General features: G+C 40.0%; 2 protein-coding genes across 2 annotated transcripts; one reads left to right on the top strand and one right to left on the bottom strand.

The window, feature by feature from the left end:
• Positions 1-871: 871 nt before the first annotated feature.
• On the top strand, positions 872-9,663 carry LOC146984206 (mitogen-activated protein kinase 12). The gene is made up of 12 exons (XM_085781151.1): positions 872-1,091; positions 2,831-2,960; positions 4,297-4,355; positions 4,608-4,719; positions 5,983-6,012; positions 6,793-6,840; positions 6,965-7,079; positions 7,179-7,250; positions 7,383-7,462; positions 7,627-7,705; positions 7,915-8,088; positions 8,858-9,663. Exons 1-12 carry the CDS (start codon positions 958-960, stop codon positions 8,917-8,919), a joined length of 1,095 nt encoding a protein of 364 aa, XP_085637277.1. The 5' UTR covers positions 872-957; the 3' UTR covers positions 8,920-9,663.
• A 4,199-nt stretch (positions 9,664-13,862) lies between these two features.
• On the bottom strand, positions 13,863-18,778 carry krt5 (keratin 5). The gene is made up of 9 exons (XM_085781161.1): positions 18,180-18,778; positions 16,337-16,545; positions 16,160-16,220; positions 15,956-16,051; positions 15,686-15,850; positions 15,457-15,582; positions 15,094-15,314; positions 14,949-15,007; positions 13,863-14,812 (listed from the first exon to the last, which is right to left on the bottom strand). The coding sequence occupies exons 1-9, from the start codon at positions 18,666-18,668 to the stop codon at positions 14,607-14,609; spliced, it is 1,632 nt and encodes a 543-aa protein (XP_085637287.1). The 5' UTR covers positions 18,669-18,778; the 3' UTR covers positions 13,863-14,606.
• Positions 18,779-20,668: the final 1,890 nt, after the last annotated feature.

Raw genomic sequence — 20,668 nt, 5'->3', positions numbered from 1 at the left:
GTTCAGAGAAACCGCGTCAGAGTGAGCGCTCGGCTCGTCAAGTCCAGCTATGCTGTGTTTTTTCTGTTACATGCTAGTTCTCATGCAAAAGGAGTAAAAGTGAGCACAGACGGCTAAACAGACTGCCAATATTGTTGGACGCCTTGGCCTTGGAGAATATATATCTGTGAAGTATAGTGTTACATGATTGTGTATTTGTGGTTAAGACATGATTAGTTATGTTTACACTGAGTATACTTTGCTAGCTGACAGCTGTCAGTAGCCTACATGCTAACTCTTCATTTTGCTAATCTATGGATGCTAATTGAAATGTATTCATACAATACTAAGTACTGTAAGTAAATTGTGTTTGTTTTTCTGATAATTTCAGTTTTACGGAGGAGAAATAGAGGACCCCATTAAAGGACAAGAAAAGAGGCTTTTTTCTGGAGGTGGAGGATGAAAAGAAAGGTTCCCTGAAACTAAAAGAAGGTCAGGTTTTTTGGGGAGCTTCTATCCGTTTCGCTGACAGACTGTCTAGCGCATAGCCACACGCACTGCGAGGGCATTACATGCATAATACAGCTGCCACAAAGTCTAGAATAGATGATACAGACAAATGACATTAGACATTCAAACAATCAAAAGTGATTTCAAAAAATAAAATAAAATTAGAATAAGTCAGGATTGCTTCAAACCATGTGAAATATAGGACATACTTTAAAGAATATCTTCAATAAAGAATATGTCACACTTGCAGCATGTGTGCAATTTATAATAATACAATATAATCATGTCTGCAGTTTACATGAATGGTAACTCCCCGTGTGACGCTGAGGGTGTGGGTGCTGGGAGAAAAGGCTGTCGAGGTACGGACTGGAGGCGTTTCCCTGCTGCTCTTACCTCCGCTGCCACATCTCACCTGTCAGGTAGAAACTCCGGGGCTGACTCTGCGTGAAAGCGAAACGAAACAGAGCCATGGAGTCTCCCGTGAAGGATTCCCCCGTCAGACCCGGTTTCCACAGACTGGAAATCCAAAAAACGACGTGGGACGTCCCGGAGAGATACACGACACTGCGGTCGATCGGCTCGGGAGCTTACGGGACAGTTTGGTGAGTGGGTCAGAGGATTTCTGCTGCTACTGACAAGGAATGTGCCGACCAGATTATGACAGTCTTTCTTTTTTGATGTGGCTTTTTTCTTTTCCTAAAAACTATTTCAGTTCTGCTTTATACCCTAAGAGTAAAACTCATCATAGGAAACATACTGTTTTTCTACTCTTTCATGCACAAGAAGAGACATGACCAAATGCATTCATGTGTGACAAAAGGCCTACAGTGATTTATTTTTTTTATATATATTTTTTTTTCTTAAGATTTTTTAAGTGCTTGCATTTGTTGATCACAATCAATATTGAAATACAGTGCATCACAAACGATTTTCTAGAGGCTGTGTAGGCCTCCTGTCTGCATTCCACTCCCAGGTTTTGCTGCTCGCAGTCCAAGAGGCAGCAGATTACTCTGACATCTGCTAACAGAAGCACTATTGTCCACCTGAGGCAAGTCAGCAAGTCAATACAGGTCCTCCGATATGACAAGAATCTCCTCCTCCTACAAAGAACAAGTCGGCCTCTACAGGCATCCAGCATATCTCACTCACATCTCCATATAATGATAAGCCACCACTGACAGACAGGTTCTTATCTTATTCGGTCTGAGGGGACTAAGAGGAAATTGTATTTGTTTTCTGACATATTGCTGATTCATGAACTGATCAAACTTAGATTAATCAATAACCACAACAGACACTCTTTGCAGTCCTTATATCAACTATTAGCCTACTCTTCAAGAGCGAGCTGATCAGTCCATTGTGTGCAGGTCACCTCCTTCATGTTATAATGATTAACTTATCCACATGAACATGACTCCACCTATGTTGTTGTCTTGGTAGCAGACTGTTTCATTTGGTCGCCTGTCAGTGACATCATATCCCACAGTCACAGTGTGGGGATTCACTGTTAGAGCTCTGTTTATTATACGACTGTATGAAACATGTATACACAGAGTAATTCAATTACTTAATTAAGTCTATACTTTTGTGAGGCCCATAATGTTTTTGCATTAAGTGATGCTGTTGTTCTGGGCAGGATTATACACTCCATATAATGAGTAGGGGTATGTATTTATGTGTTGGCATTGTGACTAGAATCTAAAATAGATGAATACATTTGTCACGATTTAAGCCACATTTTCAGGATACATTTATTTATTATTCCTTGGTCATTTTCAACTGTGTTTTAACTTGAAAGATTATCATCACCCGCTTCCTAATGTCTTGTGTCTGCTGTTTGGCACCTGGCTTTAAATGTGAAAACTTGTGTGTTTTTGTCTGTGTTTCTCCAGTTCTTGGTTTATTTTGGGGAGGAAGACATCTCTGTTTATAATTTAGCTCCTAGTAAAAAAAAGAAAAAAGAAAACCTGATAAACCACCTCAAGAGAAATCCAAACCAGGACAACAACTCCCACGATGCCACACTATTTCATGTCACTCACCCTTCCTTTATTATTATATTGATTGACAGACCTCTAACGACAGAAGGCTCCATACTGATACTGATTGACATTTTTTTGATTGAAATTTGTTTATTTCGGTCATACAACACCAACATCAAAATCAACCATTCTGTGTGAACAATTTAGCCAGCACATATTATACACAATTGCAACCATACACACACACACACAAAAAAGAAAATATCACACAGTGACCGAAAAGGGAATAGGCTGAAGCCCAAGGCTTATATATTACTGTGAGTTAAATGCTGCGTTTTTTGTTTTTTTTTGCCACATAGCTCTGCCATTGACCAGAAGACCAAGGAGAAGGTGGCTATCAAGAAGCTGTATCGGCCTTTCCAGTCCCTCATCCACACCAAACGGGCCTACAGGGAGCTCAGGCTGCTGCGCCACATACAGCATGAAAATGTAAGACCGTAACAGGAAGTGCTCATTGGTAGTTGAGCAGGTGGACACAATAACATGAAAAAACTTTATTGATATGATACAATACCCTATACTGGCCTGTCTAAAACACAGACTCAATCTCTACTATGTAAGGTTGCCTCATTTTATACAAGAGATACAGATAGTGTGTTACTGAGTTACTGAGCAGTTTGAGTTTTGCTCACAAACACAAATCTCTAACTCCATTCTCACTCTTTTCTTTTCTCTTTTTCAAAGGTGGTTCAATTTTAAGGATAAGCAAACTTTGTTGACTGTTAAACAAAAGCCCATAATCTGATCAATGCTGCCCGACCAGAGCCCTCATGACCCACTATTTTCACTGAAAACATTTGAGGAACGACAAACAAACAGGCAGTGCTCTCATCTCTGGAGGGCACGAAATTCAATACGTTTTAACTTGATTCAAAAGCCTTCTTCTGTCATATGGAGACACATCAAAGAAATAAGTGCCATTAACTTTATATATTTTGTTTATGCCCATTTGAACAGTGGATCTCAAAGGAGTGCAGCTTAAGAAAACACACAAACGTGCAGTAGTTTGACAACACATGCAAATACACTCTCTCTCATTATCAAAATTAAGGCTTAAACTTTAACTTAAAAGAACTTAACAAGAAAAGGGGATAAACACAGCTGAGATCCTCTTGTTATACAATGCTTTTAACTCCAAAAGTCACAATTGGACATTGAACAACAAGTTCTGGCCAGGATCATCACTTTTTCTGGAAACATTTCCATTTTGTTATGGGACTGAATTTGTGGCACATTTGTACCTTTGCAGGTATTCTCTTCAGTAGTGTTTTGAACTCTCAGGGCCACGAAGTTTATAAAGATAACACAACAAAGATAACATCAAACATCAAAAATCCAACATAGCTTAATACAAACTGTCATCGCATGTATTTAGCAGAGGTTTTCTTGTTATTCAATATCTTAACAAATTTAAACTATGAACTAATATTGTTAGCACTATTTAACAGAGGCTTACTTATATGAAGCTCTCTGCACATTGAGAAAAGAGCAGTTATTGTTGAATAGGCCACACTCACTTTCATCAAACTATATTGCACCACAGTATTTCCTTTGCTTCACTGACATCACAAATATTTTAAAGGGGATTATGGGAAATCCACTGCATGAATGTTACAGCAATGAACGTGTCTATTAAAGATATAAAGGGTGTGATACCTTAGAAACTCAGATGGGGGAGCAACAGAAGCATCTAAGCTAAAAACATGACCTTTAAACCAGATGTTTGATGAATGAGCGGTCATATCAACTGTGTTTTTCTTCAAAGGTGATCTGCCTCCTTGACGTCTTCACGCCCGACTCCACTCTGGAGAAATTCCAAACCTTGTGAGTCGGGAGCCACATTCCTCTGCGAGTTGCCGCAGCTTGTTGACAACCTGCGTGCATGTGTGTGCAAGCATGAAAGTTCACTGTGTGTGATGAGAGCAAGCTTTTTCTTGTTTGTTTTGGTTGGTTTGTGCTGTTTATTGTGACAGCATAGCAAAGAACCCCTTATCAGCTACAATATTAATGGCCATTTTGTGTCTGTACCTCTTATCCTCTCTTAATATTTGCCCCTTTCTGTTCTTCTCCCTCTAGTTATATGGTCATGCCGTTTGTAGCCCAGGATCTTGGACACATTATGAAGAGGAAGCGTTTAACTGACCGCATCATCACATACCTGTTCTACCAGCTTCTAAGAGGACTCAAGGTAAGTGTTTATGTATTCATTGACCTGATTTCTACAATAGAGGATTATTTACATGACATTATCAAGATCAAATTGAAGTTGAATTCAAAAATTAATAAGAATGCACATATGACGGCCATTGTAGATTAAACAACTGGAGGTGAGAGGTCAGCAGTTTTTTACAAAGTAACACATTTGTGAGAAAAAAAGCAACAACTTTGTTAATTTGATTATGAAGACCTAACCAATGTAGACTGTTGCACATTCTCTCTACCTTAACTATATTTTCTCAGATTTGCTGCTTTAAAGGGATAGTAGCATTTTTTTTTAAGTGGGGTTGTATGATCTACAAATAGCCCCTACATACTTTAATTGCAGTAGAAGACTCTCTGCACTCCTCCCGTTAGCAACGCCAGCCCATAGCCCTGCCCAGAGATTTACAACATACAGTGTGGTGAACAGACCCAAAGAAACAGCCTATTTTCGCGGCCTAAAAGAGGTTTTACCTGAAAAAAAATACACAGTTCCATTGTTCACTATAATATATTTTTTTCCACCCCTTCAAAGTGCAGGAAAAACGCAGTTTTTATTTGGACCTAACCAACTCACATATCCCTCTGCCCAGGGTTAGCGCCCGCTGATCAGCAGTTGGTTAGGTCCAAATAAAAACTGCGTTTTTCCTTTGAAGGGCTGGATTGAATTATATTATAGCGAACAATGGAACTGTGTGTTTTTTTTTCAGGTAAAACCTCTTTTAGGCCCCGAAAATAGGCCATTTCTTTGGGTCTGTTCGCAACACTGTATGTTGTAAATCTCTGGGCAAGGCTATGGGCTGGTGTTGCTAATGGGAGGAGTGCAGAGAGTCTTCTACTGCAATTAAAGTATTAAGGGGCTATTTGTAGATCATACAACCCCACTTTAAAAAAAAAAAGATATTATCCCTTTAAAGTTCAAAACTCAGAGTTTTAAAGTTGGAAATGTACTCTCCCATTCAGCTTAATTTTTTAACTCACAGTGGCCCTTATATGTTATTGTACTGTATATCATTAAAAGGCAAGAGGATTACATTACGGATGAAAATTAGCTAGCTAACTGAAATGTTGATTAATGTGCACTGTCCCTGGTTAACAAATAAATAAACTGGGAAAAAAAGGATCAGGATGATGAATCAGTTGAAGACTGCAGGTGAAGGTTTCTGCTCTGCTCACAAACATCACTGTGTATTTGCTGTATATTTGTCTGTGTTCTATAATCTATAATCAATTGTCTTCTTCTTCTTTACAGTATATTCATTCTGCAGGGATCATTCATCGGGTTGGTATTTGAACCTTTTCATAATACATCACTTTCTCTAGCCTGTATGTGCTGTACACACTCACAATACATGTAGAGTGGAGTCACTCTGGATGTTTGAATTGTAACACTCATTTCCTCTTCTACTCCTTTTCTTGTTCTGCATGTTTACACACAGAATCTCATATGATTCAAATGTAAACAGTCGTCAAAGGCTGCCCCACTGTCGAGGTTCAAGGTTCATTTATTGTCTAAACGTGCTTTTACATGTAGAGAATGAAATTTGTTACTCGGGTCCCAGTGGCGCAATAAAGTGACAGTAAAAACAAGTGGATAAAAGACAACATAGAGTCCACAGCAGCATTAGTAGAGGAGCAGAGGGTCAATCTACAAAAATTCCAATCTCAAAGCCTCTGGAAAGAAGCTGGACTTCAACCGTGATGTCGTGGCTTTGATAATCTGCAGCCTTCTACAGTACCTGAGGGGAGGGGGACAACCGTCCATTTGCTGGGTGGGTGGGTTAGGGTGGGTGATGATGACAGAAACCAGCATGATGGAGGTGTGGCCTGAGTCCAGCTTTGCTGAGCCTGGGCACAGTATCTAGAGGAGCTTGTAGAACTTCAGTCAGAGAAACGCTAACTGTTTCCAGTCTTCATGATGACTGTGCTGCTTCCTGTAGAATACAGAGTGGCATCAGTCTTTTCTTTTAATGAGTGAAAGTATTGAAGTTTATCCTTTTAATAATGAATTTACTGTAAGTCACAACAGGTTTTTAAGAAACCTTATGTGCTTTGATTTCAGGATCTGAAGCCAGGTAACCTTGCCGTGAATGAGAACTGTGAATTAAAGGTAAGTTTAAAAAGCTGTTGAGACAATGATCTGTTTCAGCAATTCACATTCAGTCACAATTTTATATTTTACAAGTGATGTGACAGTAAAATGCAACAAAAATTCTTTGATCTGTGAATCCTAGATCCTAGATTTCGGCTTGGCAAGACAGACAGAGAGTGAAATGACCGGTTATGTTGTGACGCGCTGGTACAGAGCACCTGAGGTCATATTCAACTGGATGCACTACAGTCAGACAGGTGATATTATTATTTCCTTTCATACAAACAAAATAATTAGGGCAAAATATGTGTGAAAAATGTAACATTTTTATCATTAAAATTCTCCGTCTCTCACAGTGGATGTCTGGTCAGCCGCCTGTATCCTGGCAGAGATGATTAATGGCAAGGTACTTTTCCAAGGACATGACAGTATCCTCACACGTTCAGCTCAATGTGCTGGACAAGAACAGTGCATGTTCAGGGCTAGCACGCTAACCAGCTAGCAATAGTCTACATGGTGTTGGCTGTGCATTCAGAGTTTTCCTTAACCAGCTTGTGCAGGTATTGATCAGCTGAAAAAAATCCTCCACCTGACAGGAACGCCAGAGTTGTCCTTGGTTCAGAAGATGCAAAGCAAAGATGTGAGTTTTTAGATTACATCTGCAGTTTGAATCCCTAACATTGATATTTTATTTTACCTGTCTTTGTATCTTTATTGATTTTTTGTTTTTTTTCGTCATGCTCTTTTATATGTTATAAGCTCTTTGTTTGGGATGAAGTATAACTGTTATCACCTGCTTTCTAGGCACAGTCATATGTGCAAGGACTCCCTCCGCAAAAGAAGAAAATCTTCAAAGACGTGTTTCCATCCATGGATGAAAATGGTGCATTGAATTGCCTCTACTTCTTCACATCTAACAACAACAACAATAACAATAATAACTCTTATTACACATTGGAGATATAGTGACTCTTGAGACTCTAGTGTGCAGGCCACTTTGACTTTGAAATAACTTTTGTGCTAGAAGCTTCAGCCATAGGACACAGTGGCAGTGTGTTGAAACTTTTATCTTTTCTGTCTGGATGCCTCCAGCTGTAGACCTCCTGGAGGGGATGCTACTGCTGGATCCAGAGACGAGGCTGACAGCGAAGCAGGGGCTGTCCCACCCCTTCCTGGCAGAATATCATGATCCGGAGTCCGAACTAGACTCAGATCCGTATGACGACTCCTTCGAGAGCCTGGAGCTCGCCATCGGCGAGTGGAAGAGTAAGTATAGCTGTGTTGGACAGGCCAGAGAATAATTCAATGGCTGTCACATTGTTTCACATAAAGGACCTGCCTAAACTGACACAACAGGGGTGTCTCTCAAGGACCCCTGTGGGACTTTGAGCACATAAAAAACATTTTCAATACAAAGTAACATAATGTACAGTACAGTGCAAAAGTTTTGGGTACTTCAGATGTTTAGATTCTTATCCATTATGCAATCCCATCTTAGAGGCCCTTTAATCGGTCCCAAATTTTCAGCATGACAATGAACCAAAAATGGCCGTGGCCAGCGTCAAAAATAACTATTTTAATTGACAAGAAGTAGATTGAGTCAGATGGTATAGCCCCCCCACAGAGTCCTGATCTCAACATTATCGAGTCAGTCTGGGATTACATGAAGAGACAGAAGACACTGAGACAGCCTCAGTCCACAGAAGAACTACAGTAGGCCTATGGCAAGTTCTCCAAGATACTTGAACCAGTCAAGTACCTTGAAAAACTGTGTGCAAGGGTTTGGAGAACTGGTGCTGTTTTAAAGACAAAGCGTGGTCACACCAAATTATGATTTGATTTAGGTTTCTTCTGTTGACTGAACTTTGCATGAAGTTCATCAATAAATAAAGACTATTCATGGCATTATTTTTGAAAGCATCTTCACTTTACTTACGTATTAGTGCCTTAACCTTTTGCACAGTACTGTATGTACACACACGCATACATGTGAAAATAAAGACCATCCTTCTCTTTTTCCCTTTTTTCCAATCAGGTCTTATCCACATGGAAATAATGACCTTCGACCCTGACAACCCCAGTAAGACGGCCATGTAGGACACTGTGATGCACTGGTGCCTCCAAGTGTTTGGTTCTGATTCCTTCACACCAGACACCCTCGTCAAACTCAGAGAAACAAATGAAAAAAAGAAGAAGAAAGAATTAGTTCAAATGTTCAAATGCTAAAAGGAAGTTTTTCTTGGTACTGTGGCCTATATAGGACAATAAGGAACAGAGAGTTATGCAGTAATTAATTCATTCTGTAATAAGCACCAAGAGGAGCAGTCAGGCTGCACTTTAGACTTCAACAAAAACACTGACCCACTTTATGATAAAATGTTGTCTGCTCATTTCAATAACCACAAAATACAAAATAAATAATAAAAATGAAAACAATATTAATTTCAACTCAAGGTCCACTTTCTACCACTGAGATTTTCTATCCCATCCCATGGTTTACATTGTGTGTATGTACGCGTCTGTGTGTGTAGTATACGTACATAGTGAAAAGATAACTGTGGTTTATAAAGAAAAAAAGCTTGTTACATTTTATTGATTATCTCACATGGACAGTTATGTTTGTTTTCATATAACATGTTCATAATATGTAAAGGACATTTTGTGCAATGTCACCTGAGGACTTGTGTAGATTTAGGAATTTATTGTTGATCATGGTTTTTACTTTTGGCATTCCATTCAACTGTTTTCAAATAAAACTTTGTTAAAAGAAAATAAATGCATGTAGGGAATTTTATGAAGACAGTATCACAAAGTTCACACACTCAATATAACTTAACGCTTTCCAGCCTACAGCTGAAACATAAAACGGACATCTCCAGTCTAAAATGAGTGGCCCACTGGTGGATAGAGAAGGTATTGCAAGTGTTCTGAATTTTTTTCTTTCTTAATTTCTGTGAAAAAATGAAATTATAAAGTGAAAGATAAAACAATTAAGAATGTTTCTAGATGTTTTAAAATGGACTGAATAGTCAAGTCAAGTGGTTTTACAGACGGGCAACCTGAAAACATAATACCTCCAGCCTTCACTGGCCTTCCTCTCTGAGATTGCCCGTAGTGTTGATACTGTGTAGTAGTTGACAGTGTTACTATCACTGAAGGACACGCTGGAGGTGAAGAGACGAGCCCAACTTAAATGCTACCAGGTGAGAACGTCATTGGCAGGTGGAGTAGGTGTGCTGAAGAAGTAGTGGGACCCAGTAGCAATATACTACATGCAGGGGGCAATTAAAAGACAACAAGGTCAAAGGGTGAGAGAGGCCTATCCTCTACCAGAAAGAAGTAAGTAAGATGATTTTAATGACTACACAGATGTGTATTTTAGCCTTTAAAATGTATGCACACAGGTAGAGCGCCAAGTCTAACACAGACTGACCAGGATTACAAACATGCCTAAAACATTTGAGAAGGTTTTACCACTAGAGGACAGCATTGGATCATTCAAAACAATGGGGGAGGAAACATGGTGTGATCTCTGGTTGCTTTGCAGGTACAGAAAACTAAATTTGAGTGAAAATATAAAGAATGATACAAATACACCTTGTGGTATTTGTCTGGGATATGAGAACTATTTCTCTTTGATGGTGCTCACACCATAGTGAACAACATGTGTATGCTGAAATTATTAAAGATTATTTATTCATTCATTCATTCATTTTGGCATTTATGTGTAGTTAACTGAAACTACCAAAACTGATTCCGTAAAATTCCCTTAAAAGGAGAAAATTATTTACCGATTTTTTTCTTTTTTTATGTCATCATTCCCTCTCTGCTGTAATTGAAACTCATTTTACCAGCTCCAACCACTGTATTGACGTGTCCATACAGGTACTGCATTTATCATGCACCCCATACTACACACTTGACCTTTTGTGTTGTGCATGTGCAAAAAGGCAGGTGTTACTCATTGTCAGAGATAAACCTTGTGAATCTCAGCCTGAGGAGGATCAAGACCATACTTATTGCATGAAACCCCAAGCTGACATTCCAGGACTTTTCCATGAATATTATTGTAGCTACCTGTGAATGAGTAGGCTAAGCACTTTTTGTAAGAAGCTAAACTATTTTCTTCTGGTGTGTGGACTGTACTTTACCAAATTTCATTTTACATGTGCATTTTTCAGTAGCCTATTTAGTTCTCCTTTTTCTGAGCAGCTTTGCTTTACTGACCCAAACTAGATTTCTCTGTAGTGTACTGTAGCTTTATTGTAGTTTAGCCTCATCAAATGTGAAGTGACTGGCCCCTTGCTTTCAATGTAGCTTTTTAGCAATGTAGCAGTTTATTAGGGTAAGTGTAGCCTACCTATTAAGCCCACGTACCATATAAGCCCACTTGTGACTTCTGAGTCAAATAAAAAAAAAACTACATCACCATTTTTGCTGGTTCATGGTTCTTCCAATGAAGCAGCTTGTTACATAAATTATACTTTTTATTCTAAGCAAATCAGATTTGTCAATCTTGAGTTATCGAAGCATACGTATGTGTGACATGTGCCTGCTGCTCCCGAAGAAGTTGCAAAAAAACTTCAGTGATTCTGATGCCCTGAAAAAACAATATTTATTCCATATTTCTACTCCGACTTTAGCTAAGTACTCATTTCTTACCAAAATTTAAGAGATTAGTGCTTTAAATAAAACATGTGTTAGAATTTTACTAGAATTAGAAATAGTTTTTCTTTTGAATTCAAAATATGCCTTTTAGCATGCTAGCAAACAGCCCACACTGCACACAGCCACTGCATAGCATTGTTCATTGCCATGACATAAAGCATGATAAACATGGATAGTTTACATTTTTGTATGCAGAATATCCTATTGTATTGTTAAATTGATAATACATATGAATATTTATCTTTATTTATTTTTTAATTAACATTTTTACCAAGTGGGCTTAAAGGGGACAGTAGCAAAAAAAATTACACCATTTAGGGCAGATGTAAATGAGTATAGCTAATTACTTAAATACATGATCAATTAATACTTTTCATGTTATGTTAGTGCAGCTTATATAGATTCATGTCATGTAGTTGTTTTTAAATGTCTTGTGTGTAGAATAAAAATATTCTGATTTTTAACCAATAATTCACTGATGTTCCCTTTAAGCCCACCTGCTCCCATTAAGCCCACTGGCTGTGTTTCAATGGAGAGTTTCTTCCTTTTGACTTTTGAACCATTTTCCTGCCTAAGTTTGACCTCACCTAATCAATCAGCTTCATAATTCAGATAATTAAATACCTATAATAATTTAAATATTAGTGATATTGCATCGGCCAATTCATTCATTTTATTAATTGTTTCTATTTAAGCTGTGTTTTTATGTTTAAAAAGTTATTTGTTTAGTTGTAAATACTGAAATTGATTCATTTATTATCCTTAAAATAGTATTGAACCAGGAAACTGTCTTTCTCTCAGTCATTTGGTCTTCAGAAATCTAGATAAAAACACTTTCAACCAGCTGGCTGGACCAGAAAATTTGGCCAAATGTAAATGCCAATTGTATAATGTAGGATAGAGATACAGACAAAATGACAACAGACATTGAAAGCTTAAGTACCGAAGAGTAATTTCCATTCTAATTTTTATTTTGTTCATGAATAGTTTTTTGGTTACATTCCAAAGAAGACATGTTGTAAGTTTAGCTTTTTCTGTGTTGACAACAGAGCAAATAGGCCGATCATGCCTATTTCAAATGCCGTTTACAGGGCCGAGGAGAGGAGTGGAGACAAAATGAAAATAGCTATTGAGAGCTAAGAGATTACATATTTTAATAGAATAAGTTTGGATTTTTAAGATTTTTAAATATATATATGTATTTATCAACAAATCATGAAGTGGGCTTATTTGGAACACCCATGGGCTTAAATGGTACATTAAGTACCCATTAAGCCCATGCCAGATTTTTGGTATATTTTGACAAATTAAACAATAAAAACAATAAAAATTGCTATAAATGAATGATTGACACTTCAAATTAGACATTAGACTATCATTTGAACTAAAATGTTTTCACTTAAATTGGGGTGGTATATATTAAAAATGGCTGAAAAGCAGATTTGGTGGGCTTAATAGGTAGCTACACTCACCCTACTTAAAAACAATAGCTCATGAAAGTGTAATTTAAGAATTTGGATGAATTAAGTTCAGCATTATCTTTGATCTTATCCTTTATTTTCATCCTTTAGTGAGTGAGCACTTCTCATGTCACACCCCATTAACACGCATACCATCCTTCAGTGAGTTCTGTTGTTTTCATGTGTTTGCATGGGCATGCATGTGGGACTCATCTTATTGTAGGTGCCTACACACATTCTGTTTTCGCGTCATAGGTTTGACCAATATCCAGTTTCTGTTGCCAGTTGTTTGAAGTGACAAATGATTTTGTCTTAATTTAGATCAATTTTTTTTTTTGAGGACTATAAGGGACAAACCTTCTCCTAAAATAAATAACTCTCTATAAAAACAACCATGTCCTCTTACAGTAAACATGACTCCCTAGCATGTCCTGCTAACCACTATAGTTAGCAGCTAAACAAGCATTGGATCGCTTCTTTATCATCCTCACACCATTTTGTCTTCAAAGGGAAGCTCATAGAACCAATGTGTTTAATTGTTTTTCTAAGCAAACAACTATGTTTTAATGTCTAATATTCTGGATACATTCAAGAGGAATGGTTATTGTCATATCTTCCACATCCACCATCAAGCTACATGAGGGTGTTGATTTCTTGCCTATGATATAGATGACATGGTTTTTAGAAGTTTTCTATTTTGAAAACACATCAGCAGGAAACATTAATTGTTAGTCAGAGTTTTCAACAATTTAAGTTTTAGCATTAGCTTGAGCAAGCTAGACAGCTGATCAAATCATCCCGCAGCAGTCATTGCAACCAAGTGTGTCATTGCAAACTGATCGCCATGAAATAGTATGTGTAAAAGTACATGTTCACACCAACAATGAATAATGACAAACAGATCTGCCACAGTGATTATGAACACAGATTTATTTCAGATTCTTTGTTGGTACAAATTCACAATAAATCCGGTTTTCTCAGTCAGCCATGACCATGTTTTTTTGTATTCAGAATGAAAATGGATGTAAAAGGAATGATTAAAACCTGTTGTATGGAAATGGAGAGCCCATTTTCTCTCCAAACAGGAAGAGAAAAGGAGAATCCCAAAAATCAGATAGGAAAGTGTTATGTATGGCTGCTTTTGATGATGTAAAACTGCACATCAAGATGACAGATGTGTGACAGCAGAAGAGATGTTAGAAAGGAGTCATAAGTGTGACACAATTTGACTACCTTCATAGATTCTTCCTTCCGTGCAAACAACTGTTGTCATTTTGTGTGCAAGGATTGTTGCCTTGTAAGGATTCTCTGTCATGACACTACAAGTATCCTCTTGTCTGCACAACAGCACATCCAGCAACCAAAAGGCAGCCTGGCTGACTAATCAAAGAAGAAGACTGACTCACAGATCTGCTGCTCTTTGTTTTTCGAGACTCATAATCTCTCTGCTTCTACTTGTATTTAGATGTAATCTATGACTCTCAGTGGTTAATGTGGTGCTGAGGAGCAGTGCACAAAGACTAAATCTACCAAAGAGTGCTGAACCATCAATGGTTTTGTTAACAGTAGATGCTCTGTGTTGAGAAGTGGTGGGGACTAAAACAAGGAAAATAAAGAAGACGAAAGAAGAGTGGAGGTAAGGACAACTGTTGCTTTTTAGAAGCGACGGATGGAGCTGGATTTTGTCATGCTGGAGCTGCCGCCTCCTATGCTCAGGCCAGACATGCCGCCGGACATGCTGGACATGCCCATTCCACCTCCCATGCTCATGCTCATGCCGCTGCCATAGCCGCCGCCCATGCCGCCGCCGAAGCCGCCGCCCATGCCGCCTCCCATGCCCATGCCGCCTCCTGAGCCAGCAGCTGGAGATGAAATAAAAAATATTATTTTTCAGAGGGTGTGACAGAAATGTGAATCTTCTTGTATTATAGGCTACTGTATTCTGTTTTCGTAAAAAATTTGAGATGCCTTGAAATGTACAGAGATATTGATACATACCGAAGCCACTGCTTGAGCTCTGCACATGGATGGTTGCAGCTGAGCCACCGGAGGCAATTCTGCAAAGAGATACATAAATAAATGATTCTGCCTGCACAATACACAGTTTGGAAAAATTGAATGTCCAAAGTAGCTAAGCATTTACCTGGACTCTTCTCCTTCCAGAAGCTTCTTGTATGTGGCGATCTCAATGTCCAGAGCCAGCTTGACGTTCATGAGCTCCTGGTACTCGCGGACCTGGCGGGCCATGTCCTGCTTGGCTCTCTGCAGAGCTTCCTCAAGGTCCTTGATGCGGAGCTTGGCGTCCTTCACGGCCATCTCACCGCGCTCCTCAGCCTCGGCGATCTGGGCCTCCAGGTTGGCACGCTGTGAGTTTGGAAAGGTGGAAGAGGTTTCTTATTCAAAATGTCTTCCTTATGTTCAGCATCTGGTTTTAACTGTATTAAAGGTTTCTATGCATTGCTATATTTGAAACTGAAGTTGAGGCATGACATGACTGTAAGCTCACCTGTCCCTTGACTGCCTCGATCTCATTCTGCAGGCGGCTGATCATGCGGTTGATCTCAGCAATCTCGCTCTTGGTGCTGTGAAGGTCAGCTCCGGCCTGGCCTGCGCTGACCTGCATCTCCTGGTACTGGAGGGGGATACGATTGAAAACAACAGTGATTACAGATTCTACGGACGGGATGTGTGCTTCACATTGGGATTTGGGTAAATGACTTTGTCTCTCTGCTTACCTTCTGCTGATACCAAGACTCAGCATCTGCGCGGCTACGGTTGGCGATGTCCTCATACTGAGCCTTGACTTCGGCAACAATGGAGTCCATGTCCAGGTTGCGGCTGTTGTCCATCTCCACAATGACTGAGGTGTCCTTGATCTGTCCCTGGAGTTCACGCAGTTCCTGCAGAAATTAAATGAAAATAGTTAGAGAGTAAAGGGAGCAGATCTATTTCTACTGTGGCCTCGTCAATTAGGTAAACTGAGTTGTGATTCTTTTTTTTCTTACAGCCTCATAGACGCTCCTGAGGAAGTTGATCTCATCCTGAAGGGCATCAACTCTGGCTTCCAGCTCAACTTTGTTCATGTAGGCACCATCAACATCCTGTAAGTGGAGGAGGAGTAAATGGTGATTAGTGGGAAAACAGTAATGCATTCATTGGTTTTTTTTATGAGGAGGGCAAAAGCTTTTTAATTGTGGATCTACTCTTACCTTCTTGAGGAGCACAAACTCATTCTCCACGGTTGCGCGCTTGTTGATCTCGTCTTCATATCTGACACAAACACATAGAGGAGAAATTAGCCGATGGATATCGGGTGGCAGCTACAGTACTGATAGCACTGTTCAAAGACATGACACTCTCAGTTTCCTTCTCTGGTATGAACTCACTTGTTCTTGAAGTCCTCCACCAGGGTCTGCATGTTCCTCAGCTCTCCCTCCAGCTTGACCTTCTCATTGCCGAGCCCGTCCAACTGTCTGCGCAGGTTGGCGATGTAGGCCTCGAACATGCCGTCGATGTTGGAGCGGGTGGTGGTCTGGTCCTGCAGCAGGCTCCACTTGGTCTCCAGCATTTTGTTCTGCTGCTCCAGGAAGCGCACCTAAAAGGAAAAATCATTTTCACAAGTTTAGATTACTTTAAATCAGATCTGGAGGATAACATAATGGATTGTATCTTTTTCAATCTCTACATTTGTGTGCTCAGCTAATTACATTTTATTTTCCCATGGATGGTAGCATCACCAGCTTGACATAATGAAGAGGGGGCATCAGTGCAAGAAGCTAACTCTCAGAATGATTCATATTGCCATTGTATTTCCTTCATGATCGGGCCTGCTATATCTGATGCAATAAAACTGTTTATCTGCTTTGGTATGATTTGCTCTTTGATCATTGTCACTGAACTGAACTGTGCTTGCTCCGATGACAAAGTGCGAACATGTTTCAACTCCTGTCCCTAGAAAACAGAGGCTGCTTGCAAGCTTCAGCTGGAGAGGTTCCAAGCCTACAGAGAGTAGAGCCCATCCCTCGTATGTGTGGGTGTGGATGAGAAACATCTCTTCTCTTTCTCCAAGCTCATGTGAGGTGTAGTGCCACGCCTCAGTCTGGCCCCTCCCCTTAATGCTTTGACATTGCCACTCCCCTGCCCCCAGGACTTTCACTGAGTGAATTTCTCTTTGTCAATCATCAGCGATTGCATGACTAAAGCTTCTGACTGCCTCATCAGATTGAGTGGAGATGCTTTAAAGATATTTTGTTTGTGTAATAATGGTTCCTCTCTATCTCTCTGCTACTGCTACTTGTCATAATCTTAATGCTTTATCACCCAAACTGTAACCTTGCAAGGACAGATAACAAGGTGTAGTATACACACTGCAGAAGCGGGTAGTTTCTCATGAAAGGTGTGGTCAAATTGTTCTTGTTGTTTTTTCCACCTGAGAGACATAGCCCCTAATCCTCTTCACAAGATCTTTAATTATACATGACAATACAGAAGGTTGGATAAAAAAACTTCTTGTATTGTCCATCTTCATAATTGATAAGTAACAAAAGGTTTATCCAAAAGCTTTTGAGACATTAACTCAAGCCTAGACTGAAAATGCACTTATTACACAATGCAATAAGACTGCATTTACTCATTTGTGAAGCACCATTGCAAGTTTGCAAGTCCTTGTTGCCATGGGACTAGGTGATAACCTGATCCTTTCCTCCCCCTCATACTGAGAGGAACGAGTCACTGGATATGACCACTCTAGAGTTTCCTGAATCCTGCCTCTCAGCTGTGCACACAGGAGCAGCTGGCAAGAGACCAGTAATGGTCAAAAAAGAAGTAAATGGAGCAGAGGTCTGCTTTCAGTTTCTCTGCAAAAGCTACAGGTGATGCACAGTGTTGCTTTGAAAAACACAGAGATGCTTGGTAGTAATGGTTTCAGGGTTAGCTTTAGCAAGGCCCCGAGTGTGCACACGACTGGTTTGGATTGTTGGCTGTGTAATATTTAATGAGCCCAGGTGGCCTTTCAGAGATGGTATGTTACAGCTATTCACACTTGCACAAACCGAATAAGTCTACTGTATGCAAAACATCCACCATCTACTCCTAATATCTTATGTTCCTCTGTTCATTCAAATCTTCATCTATGATTTTCGAGCTGATGCATCAAAACTACTCTGCATTTTAACAGTTTATGTCATGAAGGGACATGAACTTAAGAGCCAAGAGAAGAGGGGCACTCACCTTGTCAATGAAGCTGGCGAAGCGGTTGTTCAGGGTCTTGATCTGCTCTTTCTCCTGAGTACGGACAGTCTGGATGGTGGGGTCGATGTCGAGGTTCAGGGGGGCCAGCAGGCTCTGGTTGACTTGGACGTTTGTGATTGGGGCAATAGCCATACCTCCACCCATGCCAAAACCACCAGCACCACCACCGAATCCACCACCACTGCTGTAGCTGCTCATGCTGAAGCCGCCACCACCTCCACCACCACCAAGACCAAATCCACCGCCCATACCGAAACCGGCACCACCACCACCACCACCCATGCTTGACCTCATCATGGAGGCAGATGAGATTCTCGGCCCTGAAACAATGGCAGACCGAGAGGAGAATGACTTGACTGCTCCTCCTCCTCCTCCTCCCATGGAGATGCGGCTGCCACCACTGAAACCACCGCTGCTTCCACCACTGCTTGTAAAGCTAGTCCTGGTGCTTCTCATGCTTGACCTCATGGTTGCAAAGGCTGGTTTTGTTTTTTTCTGAGAAGAAAGGAAAGGAGGAAGAGATAGAGTTCTGGCAGAGCAGCAGAGCACACAAAGAGGAGAGTCAAGTCCCTCTGAGTGTCTTCCACCTGTTCGCAGGGGACTTTTATCTGCCTCGGACTGGGGAGGAGATCCCAGTGGGCTCCACCCTCTCTGCATCTCCTCCAATTACCTGGATTCTGAAAAGTGCAGCTCATCCTGTCGGACAGGTAACAGTGCCACCCCTGTAAAATGACTCGACACACCCAGGTGCGCGCAGAGGAATGGCATCAGCGCCTGGGGTGAGAGGGCAGGAAAGACATGTTGGCAAAGGCACTTTTACTTGATTAGCTGGGGGCTCTCTTGAGAGATTTGTGAGCTGAGAGGATGGAAGAGGGTGGGTCTGTCATTTTACATTTTGTCCTCTGGCAACATAGAAGAAATGTGTAAATGTATAAAATCAGTATCAGCTTACATACATATCACTGTTTTTGCAAAACAATTTTAATCGATTGCTTGTAGAGACAATGTACCTATACATTTGTGCCTTTACATGCAATTCATCACATAAGCTGCCATATCAGTTGACATTTGAGTTTGATGTGTGGGGTTAAAAGAGCATGTGCACATTTCGGTGCAGAAACACTTAAGCCTGGATGAAGAAAAAAGAAAAAGAAAAAATCAAACCTGAGCTTTCTGCAAGGCTGAGTTCCACCAGGGAAGAGGTTTTTCTTTCAGATATACATAAAACAATGAGGTGACAAACTTAAAAATGGAAGAATTCTTAAAGAAGTTTCTAATATCTGGGGTGTGGGATGACAAGATGAGACACAAATGAGTAGATCAATAAATAAATAGATGAAGACCACTTTGAGTGACACGCTTCACACACACTTCATTTGATTTCAGTTTCTCAAATAGTGGAAACCAACAGTAAAAGTATTTTTTAGATTTAACTAGTGCAATAAGAAGAGTAAAAATCTTCCTAACTTCTAAGGGGGAAACTGGTTTTGCAGGCAGCAAGATAGACATCCCTTTATGCACAGAGTTGTAAGCAGAGAGCTGATATAATGTGCCTCCTTTTAAGATGCACATTAATGAATACATGTCACAAAAAGTTAAAAAGTCAATAGTCTGAAGCTAAAATCGTGATGAAAGATTTTTTGTGTAGTTGCACACCCTGTTATTTTATGTGGTTCAGGCCTGCAGCTTGTGGGCTTGAGTACACTTTACACACTATCATTCGTACTCCTGCCATACTGTATGTGTTTTAATAGTTTTCTGTTATCACCCAGGTTATATTAGTCATAGTCATTCATTGCATAATATGAGCACTTTTAAGAAATGCTTGACCTTTAAAAAGGAATTCCGACTCTTGTGTTAATGTCAGTTTGCTACAGATCATGCAGAACACCAGGAGTTAAAAGATTTCTTGTTCTAACAGAAGTGGAGCTGTTGTTACCTGTTGAAAACAACTCTGATATAGGTGTTGGCTTCCCAGTATGTGCAGTAGTAGCATTAAAATGAGCTCTGGGGCAAAACTGATTCACACCCTAAAACAAAATACCGGTATTCCACTCTCACTGCCAGCATTCTCTTGTCTGAGAGCTGCACTGATTTGTAGCACACTGTATGTTCATGCACCTTTGTATTGCATTGATTAGGTTTATTATACTGTATATTCAAAATTGCTTTGAAGAGGCATCTCTGGTTGTCTTCTCCACATTGGTCAATAGCATTTATGTAGCGGTAAATCAGTTAATCACAACTGGGGTAAAAATGGTTGCCATGCATTCTGTGAGGTCAGCTTTGGATCAGGAGGCAGAGTGGGTCACACAATATTCATAGGGTTGGTGGTTCAATTCCTTAACTCCACTTTTCAAGCAGATCCTAAAATGCTTTGACTGTTTGTTAAGACCAAGCTCCATGACCATGTCTTGGCTTCAATGGTCAGGATGGCCAACCTGATAAACACCCAACCAGATCCCATT

Source organism: Trachurus japonicus, chromosome 7 (assembly GCF_045865225.1).
Source record: "Trachurus japonicus isolate A0001 chromosome 7, Traja_1.0".
In the NCBI taxonomy this organism is placed as follows: Eukaryota; Metazoa; Chordata; class Actinopteri; order Carangiformes; family Carangidae; genus Trachurus; species Trachurus japonicus.
Note: the sequence above shows the minus strand (reverse complement) of the source record. Positions and strands in the feature narration are given on the sequence as shown.